The sequence below is a fragment of the Magnolia sinica genome, chromosome 3, assembly GCF_029962835.1.
Source record: "Magnolia sinica isolate HGM2019 chromosome 3, MsV1, whole genome shotgun sequence".
Taxonomy (NCBI): Eukaryota; Viridiplantae; Streptophyta; class Magnoliopsida; order Magnoliales; family Magnoliaceae; genus Magnolia; species Magnolia sinica.
The window spans coordinates 112,673,992-112,688,025 of record NC_080575.1 but is presented as its reverse complement, the minus strand read 5'-3'; the positions used below and the strand labels follow the sequence as shown (position 1 = coordinate 112,688,025).

The window sequence follows — 14,034 nt, the reverse complement described above, 5'->3', positions numbered from 1 at the left end:
GGATAGTTGACCTCTTCTACGAAGCTGTCATCGAGGAGCTTAGCAACCTCCTCGACAATCACTGCATATCTTTTTGGATCGAAAGCTCTTCTCTTCTGCTTGACTGGCTTGTACTCTGGATCCATGTTCAGTCTGTGGACCATAACTTCGGGGTTGATGCCCGGCATGTCCTGATGGGACCATGCGAAGACATCCTTATGCTATCGCAGAAAGCTCATCATCTGATCTCGCTGCTTGGAATTTCACGACGATCTGAACTGCACCATCTTGGTCGGATCGGTGTCATCGAGTGGGAGAGTTAAGAGGTCCTCCATGGGAGAACTCTCTATTGAGGTGTCTCCTCTGGGATCGAGTGCACCTATGGTTACGAGCTCCTCCACCGAGGTATTCTTAGTTGAGACATCAGCCGTGGGTTTGAGCGCGTCAATCGTGAGGGCCTGCTTTGCTGTGCCTTTCCTGACTGTTATTGAATAGCAGCGCCGGGCTTCTCGCTGATCGCCTCGGACATAGCCGACCCCTCTCTCGGCTGGGAACTTCATCATGAGGTGGTATGTGAACACCACTACTTTCATGGCATTAAGGGACGGACGCCCGATGATGAAGTTATGCGTTGATGGCGTATTCACCACCAAGAAATCCACTAATAGGGTCACCTAGTTCTATCCTTCACCAGCGGTGACCGGGAGGGAAATTGCTCCTTTCGAGATGACCTTCTCACCCGTGAAACTGTGCAGTGGGGTTCAAATAGTCCTGAGTCGTGACCTGTCGATACCCATCCTTTAAAACGCTTCCGAGTATAATATGTCGGCCGAGCTCCCGGTGTCGATCAGGATCCGATACACCTTGCGATTAGTTATAGTCATCGCGACTATTAGCACATCATCATGGGGGTGCTGAATCCTCCTTGCATTGTCCTCAGTGAAAGTCGGGGTGCACGGACTCAAACGGGGTTCCTTGCTTGGTCGATCTATGAGGTACACATAGTGTTTAGGGTCGGTGCTGCAAGCGTAGGCCTTTCGGGATTGATTAGAGTCCCCACCTCCGGATGGTCCTCTGAATATTGTCCAGATTTCAACGATATCATCTGCTGCATGAGTCGATGATTCCTCCTTCCGAGATTGCTTCTCTTCCTTTATGTACTGTCGCAGATGACCTGTACGGATGAGGGTCTCGATGTCATCTTTGAAGTTGATACAGTCACCAGTGTTATGTCCATGGTCGCAATGAAAGTAGCAATACTTGCGCCTGTCTCGTTGATTTGCGTCAGTCTTCATTTAGCTCGGCCAACGTAGTAGCCTTTTGTCTCTGACTTCTAGCAAAATCTGCTCCTGAGAAGTGTTATGAGGGGCGTACGAGTGGAACTGACTCTTGGGCTTCTTGTTAGTCCTGTGGCCATGGGTCAATTCTTCATCCATCTTCTTCTGACTTGTGCTTGGTTGAGACGGCGCATCCTTGTGTTTCTTATCTTTAGATGGCTTTTTTGAACTCTGAGCGTTCTTCCTCGAACTGAAGAACTCCTCGGTGTTTGTGTACTTCTGTGCTTGGCTTATAAGTTCACTCAGAGAGGTCGAGGGATTCTTTCCAATCAAGAAAAGGAATCTCCCGTTCTTCAGTTCCCTGATCATAGGGTCAGAGCCATCTTGTTAGAATAATCATCAACCTGCAAGGCCTCCTCATTGAAGCGAGAAATGTAATCCTTCAAAGACTCTCCACTCCTTTGTTTGAGGGTAAGCAGATGAGTCGAAGGCTTCTGACTCTTCTTTCCGATAATGAACTGTGTCAGGAAGGCATGGCTGAGTTTGGCGAACGTACCGATCGATCTCGGCTTGAGTTGTCGATACCAGCTCCTCGTAGCCCCCATGAGGGTTAGAGAGACCGCGCTGCACATCATCTCTTCTGATGCTGACTGGATTTGCATCCGGGAGTGATAAGATTCCAAGTGTTCTGTCGGATCTTCGCATCCTGAATATTGAATGATGGGGGGCATCCTAAACCTCTGAGGCATCATTACGCTCATGATTTCACTAGTGAATGGAGGTTCGGTCTCCTCCATCATTGCTCCACTGCAGTTGGAGTCTGTGCCTGACCTCCACGCTGCATGCTCTTTATTTGATTGTGAAGTTTGTCAAGTTGAGCTTCCCATGGAGCCTTATTTTCTGCAACAGCCTTGGGAGCAATCCCAGCCTCAGGTGTCCTACCTCTTCTTCTCCATTCTTACTCATGACTGAGATCGGTTGGGGCAAGGGCCGAGGTCACAGACACGTAGGTCGGAACTCAGGTGGGCACATTTCGAGTGTGCGCTAGGGCCAGAGCTAATGCGGTTTGAGACGCTCTTGCTTGCAAGCCTATTGGAATTGGTTGTTCTATCGGGATTGGGATAACTTCTCCTTGGTTGGGGAGCGGATGTTGTTGCTATTTCAATTGGTTAATCTCATTAACCAATGCCTGTATCTGATTCTGTATTGCTCGATACTTCCCTCCTCGGCTCTGGGTTCAATGAGACGGTTCGGTTGGAGCCAACTCGGTATGGAGTACTGATGAGGATTGCCATTGTTCAACAGGCCCAGGTTCCGCTGGTCCTGTTGCTTGGACCGAAAATGCTCTCCTTGTTCCCTTAGCCATTTACGGTGGAGTTACAAAAGACCTTTTGTCTTGTTTCCCACAGAAGGCGCCAAAATGTTGATATAGAAATCTGGTTCACCCGCACCGAGCTCCGAGCTTAGACTCCGATCTTTGAATGCTTGTATGAATGGAAAACAAAGGAGACCCTCGATAGAACAGGAGACCCTCCGATGCCAAAGTCAGGCTAGGAATCTGGGTCTAAGTGGTGTAGTAGGGATTTTGTGTAACTGTTCCTTTACATTTGACAACTATTTATACCTTTTAGTTGGAATGGATGTGCCCACAAGACTTGGCGCGATCTTAGCCACTAACCACAACCGAAGGACATGCAGATATTGGAGGTTATATGGTTACCCAGTTGATTGTGCGATAATTGGACACTGTAATAGCCGCTCCACTCTTCCCAGTCACTCTGCTTCTGATTAAGTCTGAGACCATACCTTGGAGTTCATATTAAACTGAGTAAGACCTCATTAAGTCTCATCCCTCGGATGTCTTCCTCAGGTTGAACCGTTCGGGAGACAATCTGAGCTTCACCTACTCAGAGGCTCTTCCCGTTTACACCACTCGAATGTTTCTTGACACCTCAGTCCACACGGGGCTCTTCGGGTCTCGGAGCACTTCAGATTTTCCCATAACAGTAGTCACACTAGAGAACCCCTTGCACAAAAGTTAGTCCAATCCGCTTCTCATACAAGCCACGACATCAGAATCGATTGAGGTGGTAGGATCCACTTGATGAACATAGGAAATCTCTACATGTGTGCTACTTGGGCACATGTTGTGTAGATGGGCTCCCACATATAGGTAAGGGTGTCAATGGGCTGGGTAGCTACTGAATCCGATGAACACAACCGTACTATGGGCTAGGCTTGGGCCTTGCATGCATGGCCTTTACAGGGCCTGTTTGTTAACGTTGAATTTTTTTAGTTAATGTGGAATTTAGAAAATGTTCCATGTTTAATGGTGTTTGTTAACGTGGAAGAAGGAATGCACTTCACCATTTTATACCAAAATATTTCCGTGATAGGAGTCTAGCTTAATGGAAAATTAAGAATGCAGTTTTTGATTTTATTTTTTTAATCCAAAATTGATCTTTGCGACAAAGATTTTCTCCCTTGCGTTATACACATCCCAAATTTTAACATGGGGCACTTCTTTGAGCCCACCATGATTTATGTGTTAGATCCATATAGCCCATCAACTTTTCTATATCATTCTAAAGCATGATCCAAAAAAAGATGCACATCCAAAGTCAAGTCAACCACACCACATAAAATAGTGGGATTGGAACGACTACTGTTAAAACCTTCCTGATGTCCACCGTGAAGCTTAATTGCCATCAAATCTCTTTATAATGTCACACAGACCTGAATGAAGGAAAAATACAAAAATCAGCTTGATCAGAGCCTTATGTGGCCCTAAGAAGTTTTCAATGATAGGCACCAAATTCCCACAGATTCTTGTAGTGTGGCCTACTTAAGCCTTAAATATGCCTTGTTTTTATCTTAATTTCTAAAATAATATGAAAAAATGAATGGACAGTATGGATAAAACATATATATCATAGTAGGCCCTGCAAAGCCCTTAATTATCCATATTTCGGTCGATCTTGGTGGGGTAGTATGCAATCCCCTCTCATATTTGGGGTGTGAATTATGTGCAAATGCCTTTCGCGGGAGTTCCTGCACTGGAATCTTAGGTGGAGCCCACCGTTATGCCTGTGATAAATCTAATATGTCCATCCATGTTTTGAGGTCATTTTAAGACTTGAGACAAAAAATGAGGAGGATACACTTAAGTGGGCCACACTAAAAGAAAAGGTGGGTAGGAAAATTCCTACCATTAAAACCTCCCCGAGTCGACAGTGATGTTTACATGCCATCAATACCGTTCATACTGTCATTCCTAGTGAGATGAACTAAAACCACAAATATTATCATGACTGAAAACTTTTGTGACCCCATGAATATTTTAATAATGGACCTCCAATCCTCACATTTTCGGCCCATTTGAGTATTGGATATTGCTCATTTTTAGCACTGTCCTACAATGATCTCACAAAACGGATGGACATGGTGGATTTCACACAAACATCATGGTGGGCCCCACCTAAATTTCTAGCGGTGGACTTCCTAGGAAAGGCTTTCCCATGAAATCCGACTCATGCGTGGGGACATGGTTTGGCCAGTGACAGTGCCATCAGCCGGGTGGCTAGTGGTCGGTGCTCTATGGGCCCACCATGATGTATGTGTTTCATCTACATCATTCATCCAATTTTTCAGATCATTTTATAGATCATTGATATAAAAAATGAAGCATATATAAATCTCAGGTGGACCACAACAAAGGAAAGCAATAGTGATTAAGGGTCCACCATCAAAAACTTCTTAGTGACCACTATAATGTTTATTTGACCTCAAACCTGTTGATTAGGTCATATAAACCTGGATTGAAGGAAAAAAAAATCAACTTGATCTAAAACTTTTGTGGGCCCAATAAGTTTTTAATGGTGGGCAATCAATCAACATTGTTTCCTATGATGTGATCCACTTGAGATTTGGATATACCTCATTCTTGGAATCATGCCATAGAATGACCTGTAAATATGAATGGACAGAGCAGATAAAATGAATACATCATGGTGGAGCCCACATAATAACGACCAATAGCCATTGGCTAGTGGCAAGGTAACCAACCGACCTGCCTCCCCAATTTGGGGGAGTGGTTTGGTGTGAGCCCAGATCCACCAAGATGGGTGGGACCCTGACTGTGGGGCCTATTGTGATATATGTGACTACATCCATACCATCCATCTATATTGAAAGCTTATTTTAGGCATGATCTAAAAAATAAATTAACTTCAAATTTTAGATGGACCTTCGTATATGAAACAGTGGTGATTGACCATCTAAAAATTCTTTTGGGCCATAAAAGCTTTGGATCATGTTTATATTTGTGTCATCTCGTCATTTAGCTGTTTAGGACCTTTTCAATAGGTTAGATGACAAATAAACATTTAAGTGAAATTCATGAAGTTTTTAAAGGTAGGGATTCAATGATAATTGTTTCATGTGGATAAATGTGTCAAATTAATATATTTCAAACATTTCAAAGTTGACAAACAAGTTATTCTAAATTCACTATTAGTTTTCTTGACTTCAGATTCAGACTTTTGGATTTCAGATTTAACAAACAGGCGCTTAGTCAGATTTCATACTCAGACTCATCTTGTCCTGAGTTGAGTCTGGACTCGCCTAAATTAGGCATATTTTTACTTCTAACTTAAAGGGGTGCTGAACTAGGTCATACTCAACTGATTTTGAGTCGCATCTGCCAACACATGGTTGAGTGGTCCATGACCACCATCTCCGTACGAATATCTATTAACCATGATTAAAAAAATAGCGGTTCATCGTTCATCATGGTTGGGGCCCAGTGCAAACATCACAAATGACTCCACCTGATGCTCACTTGTTAGATTGGATGTCCTACACACGTGCCTAAAGTAGATGCGGGAGAGAATGGATGTTAGCCAGGTGACCACACTCGATTCTTTGGTACAAAGAGTGCAGATTAGGTGCAACCCTTACCGTAGGGCCCACCTTGATTCATATATTCTATATCCACATCGTCCATCAGTTGTTCCAGATCATTTTACACTACACCAAAATCACGGATTTGAGACGGCCCAAATCCGTCGTAAAACTAAATAAATGATGGATTTCGTCCGTCGCTCGATCTGTCACTATTTACTGGGTCGTTTTTTTTTCGACGGATAAATTCCGCCATTTAATCGGTGACGAATAAGGTCCGTGGAATCATAACGATGGATGAGATCCGTCAAAAAAAAAAAAATCCATCGGTAAAATTCAAAAAATGTTGTCACTGAAAACATTAGCGATGGATACGGTCTATCGTTAATATGAGTAAACGACGGACCTCAAATTCGTCGTAGGGCCCACCTTGATTCATGTATTCTATATCCACATCGTCCATCACTTTTTCCAAATCATTTTACACTACGCCAAAATCACGGATTTGAGACAGACCAAATCCGTCGTAAAACCAAATAAACGACGGATTTCGTCCGTCGCTTGATCCGTCACTGTTTTCTGGGTCGTTTTTTTTTTCGACAGATAAAATCCGCTGTTTAATCGGCGATGGATAAGGTCCGTGGCATCATAGCGACGGATGAGATCCGTCATAAAAAAATAAAAAATCCGTCAGTGAAATTTAAAAAATGTCATCACTGAAAACATTAGAGATGGATAAGGTCTGTCGCTAATATGAGTAAACGACGGACCTCAAATTCGTCATTGATTGTCAAACAGTTAGAAATTAGCGACGGATAAAGTCCGTCGCTAACTTGAGTAAGCGACGGACCTCAAATCCGTCGTTGATTTGCAATGTTCAGAAAGTAGCGACAGATTTGATCCGTTGCTAAAATATCTGTAAATTTTAAAAAATATCGATAAATTATTATTATTATTATTTTTAATCTTGCACCTGATAGTCATTCAAAAAATAATTCACACTATTGTTTGATAAGATTCCTATTCACAAAATTGGTAACAACTCAATTCAATAAAAGAGGAAATGACCCAAGTGGCCCGCTCCAACAAAAATTCCCTTTAACCCTCCTAACTAAACATTTCCCCCTCCTAAACTAGGACCCATACAAAAGAAATTACCCGGAACTTCAACTGTTGGCTATTCCTTGCCTTGTATTGGCTACTTAATATCTGCTCTTGTTCAACCTTCTTTTGAGCCCTTCCTACATTTATTACAAACAACCAGATTCAATCCAAGAAAAGACTAGTTTAGTCAACCCTTCTTATATTTCAAATAATCAGCTCAAATTCATGAAAAGTGAATAGTTTAATCAACTGAAACCAATTAACAAAATAAAACATTAGAATTCATCCTACCCATTAGAGGTTCAGGTAAGAGCATTTCTTAACTTCATAGCATTCACTGGGAGAGCACAATACAGTTTGAAAAGATCTTTAGATGTTGAAATCAATACACAACAACACAATACAATTTGCATTTAATGCACTAGTGTCTAACGACATGACCAAATGAAAGTGTAGGAACTGGAAAATTCCTATTTCCCAATAATCCGAACTCTTTTACGAGCAGGGATAATGCATCAAGTTCAGCTAAGTTGGACCGTAGGTTATTGTCTAGCCAGTGGACAACTTCTAACTTGTCGTGCATGTTGCTTCTAACCTGTCGTGCATGCAGCATCCAACTTGTCCAAAAGGTGGGCCTACCATGAGGAGCACCTTGTGCAAAAATCATCACAATCCATGCATTGGATGAAACCTATATGCATAGATGCCCTGGTCCATAATTCAAGCTGGTATGCTCATCAGGCTGGTCCCACATCCATGTTGACTGTTTGGGACCATATGAAGAAACTTGATTTATATACGAAAACATCATGTGTTTGGTCAAGCACAAATTGTCTATCTGAAAGAAAAAAAAAAGAAAAAGAGAAAATGTACCCATTTAAATAGATATCCATGGTTTAGATTCCATGTATATGAGAGATTCATGCCAAACATCCGAACAACCAATGAATAAATAGAGAGGCAAACAGTTCCAGAGCTAAGGAAGAGCTCTAGGTACAATGGAATAGAAGAAAAGATAAATAGATCCCCAAACATGCATTGCAACTAAAACAAATACTGTCAGTAGTAAAATGCAAGAATTTAGAGATCAAACTGAAGAAAAGAATCCGATGCTTGTGCAGTTCATTACCAATGTCCTTGTAAAATCTCACCTGAATCAGTTGATTTCAATGATTGTCAAGTAGTGGCAGAGGGGAAAAAAAAAAACCATGATTGTCAGTTGCGTTAACATCTTCAATTTTGCTATAACCATCACCATTGGAGTTAGCCATGTATGCTGTAAAATACACAAAACTTGAAAATGCCCACAGAAGTGCTTAATGCAAGTGCAGGGGATGGTATTAGACTAAAAAAACCCAGATAACTTTGGAACTAAAAAATAAGGAAAAAATAATTCACATTCACAAAATTGGTAACCTTTGTTTTACACCTGATATTCATTCAAAAAATAATTCACATTCACAAAATAGTATTACACCTGATAGTCATTCAAAAAATAATTCACATGATTGTTTAATAAGAATCCCATTCACAAAATTGGTAACTATTCAATTCAATAAAGAGGAAATGGCTAAGTGGGGCCATTTGAATGGACTACTACAGGTACACCTTTCTTTTCAGATAATTCAAATCAAACCACAATTAAGAAAAATTATAATAGACAGTATGTAACCTGTAGGACAAACAAACCATCTTCAGCCAAAACGGATTCGCAACAACCGAAGAACTCTTCCATGTAATCATGGCCAACTCCTATCATCTCACTGCAATTTTTTTATAAAAATAAAAATTCACCTGTTGGGGAATGCAATTTAATTCTCTGTTAAAAGTTGATGGATTTTCAGCAGTTGCCAGGAAATCACAATGTACAAATTACAATTTAAAGCACAAAGTAGAAGACGGAAAGCAGAACTACCTGAGCTGCATCTATACTGTCATGATGGAATTGGCAAATTTTCCCCAGAGCTGAGACAACATTGTCATATGCCATCACATTATCAGAATGGAGTGCATTAGGCTGCCTTATAACAAAATTTAGCCTGGAAAGAGCCTCTGCAAGCCAATAAAAGGCAGGTGTTGGTTGACGGTGTTAAAAAGGCATAATTCCTCAAGGTAGGTGCACAGGAAAAAGAAAGATACCTCCACAAGAGGTTTAAACACAGATCCACCAAAGTCTGCACAAACTCCAATTCCATAAACAACAGCCTGAAAATAAAAAATTTAGCTTGTTTATGATCCAAGAAAACTCAATGGTCCAAGTGCAAACCTGTCGAACATCAGGGCTCTCATCATTGCAAGCATCCAGTAAAAATGGTAGATAGGGATCATAATCTGTTAAAAAACAGTACAAAAAAAACAAAAAGTAAGACACCATCCAGTCAGAATACAATTTCATAGTTTTAATCAAAGGCATATGCATACCCTTAACCAGAATGCATATAATCAGTTAAAACATTTTAAGGGGACATGCATACTTAAGAGCTGCTTCTCGACATTGTTCTGCAACATCATCGAAAATACAGATGACAATCCTTCTTTCTTCAGCTATTTTATCCTTACCCTGAAATCAAAAGCCTCAGAAATCCCAAAAATACAAAAAGAAATGCCCACAGCTGTCTAGAGAGGAAAAGTCACCAAAGAATTGTAGTTGAAATTATTCAAAATATCTGATGTTGACAAAGCAGTGGCCAGAGACTTGAGAAAACTATCATTCCATAGGTAGGGAATGGTTTTCGCTTATTCTTTAAATGGTAAGAGTGAATTTTGCATATTATTCAAATGAAAAATTACTGTTTCTCTCATGTTTGCACCGTGGGGGAAAGAAAATATGCCAGGAACAGGATAACAGTTCCCTGTGCCTTCTTCAGAAAGCAAACATAGACGCAAGTGCTACAACTATCTCATCCATCTCCTCACAAAATTAAAAGATCACACATCCATTCCAAATGAAAATGGAGATTACCAACCAAAGATAATAGCCAGTCTTAGGTATAACAACAAAGTGAGCAGGATAATTTCAGCTTTAATTATGACCTGAAGCATTGTAAGAAGTCCTTTCAATTCTGGATCTCAACTGAACTCAAATGGGCGAATGTTATCAAGTGGTGAAGACCATGAATAAGTTGGAATGGAGGTGCTTGGCATTCATTATTGATGAAATTAGATTTAGCAATTCTAAAATGTAACCCTTTCTCGCATCAACACTCCCCGGAGATGCTGTCTGCCACCGATCGTGTGGGTGATGTTGTCCATTTTTTAAATATCTAAGCCGTTCATCCGTTTTTTCAGCTCATTTTAGGACGATACCCCAAAAATTAAGCGTATACAAGTCTCCTGTGAAACACACCAATGGAAAAAGTGGTGAATGACTATTAAAAACCTTTGTAGACCACAAGTTTTTTGGATCAAGGTGATCTTTATATTTTCCCTTCATCCCGGTATGATTGAACTTATCAATGGGTTGGATGGAAAATAAACATGACGGATCTGCTTATAGTGGGCCCTGGAAAGTTTTAATAGTGGTCGTTCAATCACCACAGTTTCCTGTGGTGGGGTCCACCTGAGACTTGGATCCACTTAATTTTTGGGACCGTGTTCTAAAATGGGATGGAAAAACGGATGGACGGCGTGGGATATACAACGTATTATCAAGTGGGCCCCACATTGAATGGCTCAGATTTCCTACAGAAATGACGTATTGTGTGGGCAGTGGGGTTGGGCGAGGTGCCTCGCACACGGGTGCATAATGCATGGTGTAGTTTATACTCATGCAGGGAGGATGCATAAAACATCTAGCGGGATTGTTGCAATCATTAGGCAGTTTAGGCAGATTATTTGTGTGGAGTGCGATGCGCTGTTGGGACAAGTGTCACTACCATGATGCTTGGATGCACTTAATCCTCTTACAGGGAGACTGATGATTTCCAGGGTTGCAGACACTTGCCGGGCAATGTGCAACATGCACAAGGATGTAATATGGTTTATCCTTGTATGGAGAGGCTGGATAGGATGGTGGGACATTGGTTGCAAATAGTGGCAAGATGTAGTTTATCCTCATGACAGGAGTCTGGGGAGCAATTTATCCTCACATAGGGAGGATAAGGGCCGAGTCATTCAACACCTTCAGTGGGACTTTTTGGGGTGATCATCACAAGGCAAGGGGTCAACATTCAGAGATCCCTATGAGAAAAATTGATAACTCCTACTTTGGATGAGTGTGCACCTTTAGGGATTTCACAGCCACAGCAGTTTACTAATAAATGTTGTGAATGAGGGAGTTTAACCTTGGGTTGGAGTGTCTTTCTTTGTTGCCATGAGAGCTGTCGGTTTTTGCACTGAAAGGTCCAACAACTAGCATTATTTGAGACGAACATTTTGTTCCCATTTCAACATTAATTCTTTGGAGGATTTGTATAAGAATATTTGTCTCCTGCTCATTTGATGAGCTGGTAGAGACCGTAGTGTGCGTGAGTGATCCAGGGTTCAATCCCTGGTAGTGTTACCTTTCAAAAAAAATATTTGGAACTTTCAAGGTGGAGGTGATACTGAAGAGGGTGATCAGATGCGCTTTAGTAAATTTTCATTGACATTGTTGAAGGGTGACTACAGTTAGCTGTTTCTTGTGCATATCAATAAGAGATTTTCGTCTTTCAAAAGAAGAAGAAGAGTTTTTTGTGTTGCTTAGCCAAGGTTTTCTGAGATCTTTCTGCTGCTCTGATGTGGGACTGATGTGTGCGTTCTTGCTATTTGTTTTCCCATTAGGTGAGGTTAGGGAAGGACTGCTGACCACTCATCATCTTCATGAATATGGATTTTGTTTTTTGGTGGGAGTAGTAGTAGAATATTTACTCATGTACTCCAATGCAAATGTTCCCTTAACATGGTTTAGATGGATCAATGTGCCATCTCTCCCTCTTCGGCATTTGTCTAACATTTGATGTTTTTGACTTACTTTTGGATCACATGTTCAAGGGGAAGCAAATTAGCTGACCGATGGTCTAGCTAGCAGGTAGTATGGACATGCATTATGGAATTAGGTATGGTATATTGATCATAGGAAGAGAACCTGGGTTCTGGTCTGCCGTGGAGTATAACCGAATCTTTTGGAGATAATTCAGGCAGTATAGTTAGAGATATTGATATGGAAGTGAACTTGACGAACTCGAGATTTTGGAAACTTGTCTCTTGAGTTCCAGAAACATAGTCTTTAGGAACTTTTGCAAGGCTTGGTCTTCACGGTTCCTGTTTTGCATCTGATATGGTTTGAAGTTGTGTGCTAGCACTTGATGATTGCTGAGGACTTCCATGAAAATCTATTTCATACTATAGCCTTGTCCCTGCTATTAGGGGCAGCCCGGCAGGATTCCATGAAAATCTATTTGTTGAACAAATTCCACTGCTGAACACATTGGGTGGGTTGTTGTTCTGTTAACATTAGCCACTTACTGATTTTTTCTATCTGAGAATGATTTAGGATTGCACATCAGCTCAACAAATGTTTGCTGAAAGCAAGTTGCTCATTTCCTTGGGTCACCAGACTGATGTGTAAAATTCCAGACCAAACCAAATATGGGCCTTGCCCCAAAAGTTCCAGCCTCTTGGATGAATATCCTGAGCCCTTGAATTGAGGTAGAACTGTGATCACCCACATTTTTGGGCCCTATGCTTATTGAGTGGCCGGGATTGTGGAAATTTTACAATTTTTGGCCATGTCTTGCATACGTGGTCTGTTGGATGAGTTGTTCAGATCTTGAAAAAATGTTCTCATACGAATTTGTGTGTGCGAAATACCTTCCTTTTAGTTCAAGCTAAAATTTGTCTCTCTTAGTCATTCATTTTTATTTTATTTTATTTTTAAGCTGTACTTGCACTTGTTGAGTCAATGGCTCCTCTTTTGTTGTTGCCGATGTGTATCCCAAGTAAATTTTGGTGATTTTGTGTAGGTTACTGCTTGTTCCTTGCACTAGTAATTGACCGGCTACATCATTATATGAGGGAATTGCGTATGACACGGAAAAGCATGGAGGCTGCAAAGAAGCAGAACAGGGATAAGAGCGAAAGTGGAAAAGGTGGGGGCTTGAACGAGAAAGCATTCGAGGAAGAAGTTTCCAGTCTGCGGGCAAAGGTTAAGCAGCTGGAATCAGAAGCTGAGATAAGAGACAGAGGCGAAGACTGCAGAGGCTAATGCCATGGCTCTAAGGAAACAGTCTGAAGGTTTCCTCCTTGAATACGACCGTTTGCTGGAGGACAACCCAAACCTTCGCAACCAGCTGCAGTCACTTGACCGGAGATTGTCACACTCTGATAGCAAGAAGAACACATGAGGCTACTTCTCGCCACCTTCTTTTATCTTTTTGTCTTTTTTTGTTTTTTTCCCTTCTTTACTGGTATTTTGTGCTGATAATTTTATTTCATACTTGGAGAAATCTAATCTGGCTTGTGTTTTGGCGATTTTCTTGGTTTTAGACTGCAAGGATTGCTTGGGTCTGTCTGTGCTGTTGTTTTATGAGGTGAACAAGTCTTAAGTGAATTTTGACATTAGTATATAAAAAAAACCAGGGACAGTGTAGCTATTCTAACCAGCATGGGTGGGTTTATCAAAGTATTCAGTTTGGCCTGCAGCAGCATCATGAGTTGGTCCTCGAGAGCATTGATCTGATGGGCTTGCTAGGCCCATCAGAGCCGTTGTCTGGATCTCCGAACTGTTGGCCCCACTTTGATGAACTGAAAAGGGGTCTGGCAAAGTTGTAAGTTGTGTCTCTAATTTATTGTT

At 41.3% G+C, this 14,034-nt stretch overlaps 1 protein-coding gene, 1 long non-coding RNA gene and 1 pseudogene across 2 annotated transcripts; 1 reads left to right on the top strand and 2 right to left on the bottom strand.

Annotated features, from left to right (window-relative positions):
* Positions 1-779: 779 nt before the first annotated feature.
* Positions 780-1,274, bottom strand: LOC131239090 (uncharacterized). The gene has a single exon (XM_058236645.1). The coding sequence runs from the start codon at positions 1,272-1,274 to the stop codon at positions 780-782; it is 495 nt and encodes a 164-aa protein (XP_058092628.1).
* Positions 1,275-8,023: 6,749 nt separating this feature from the next.
* On the bottom strand, positions 8,024-9,616 carry LOC131238708 (uncharacterized). The gene is made up of 3 exons (XR_009168026.1): positions 9,529-9,616; positions 9,178-9,467; positions 8,024-9,025 (listed from the first exon to the last, which is right to left on the bottom strand). It is a non-coding gene; the product is annotated as an uncharacterized LOC131238708 (long non-coding RNA).
* A 3,578-nt stretch (positions 9,617-13,194) lies between these two features.
* On the top strand, positions 13,195-13,791 carry LOC131239088 (uncharacterized; annotated as a pseudogene).
* Positions 13,792-14,034: the final 243 nt, after the last annotated feature.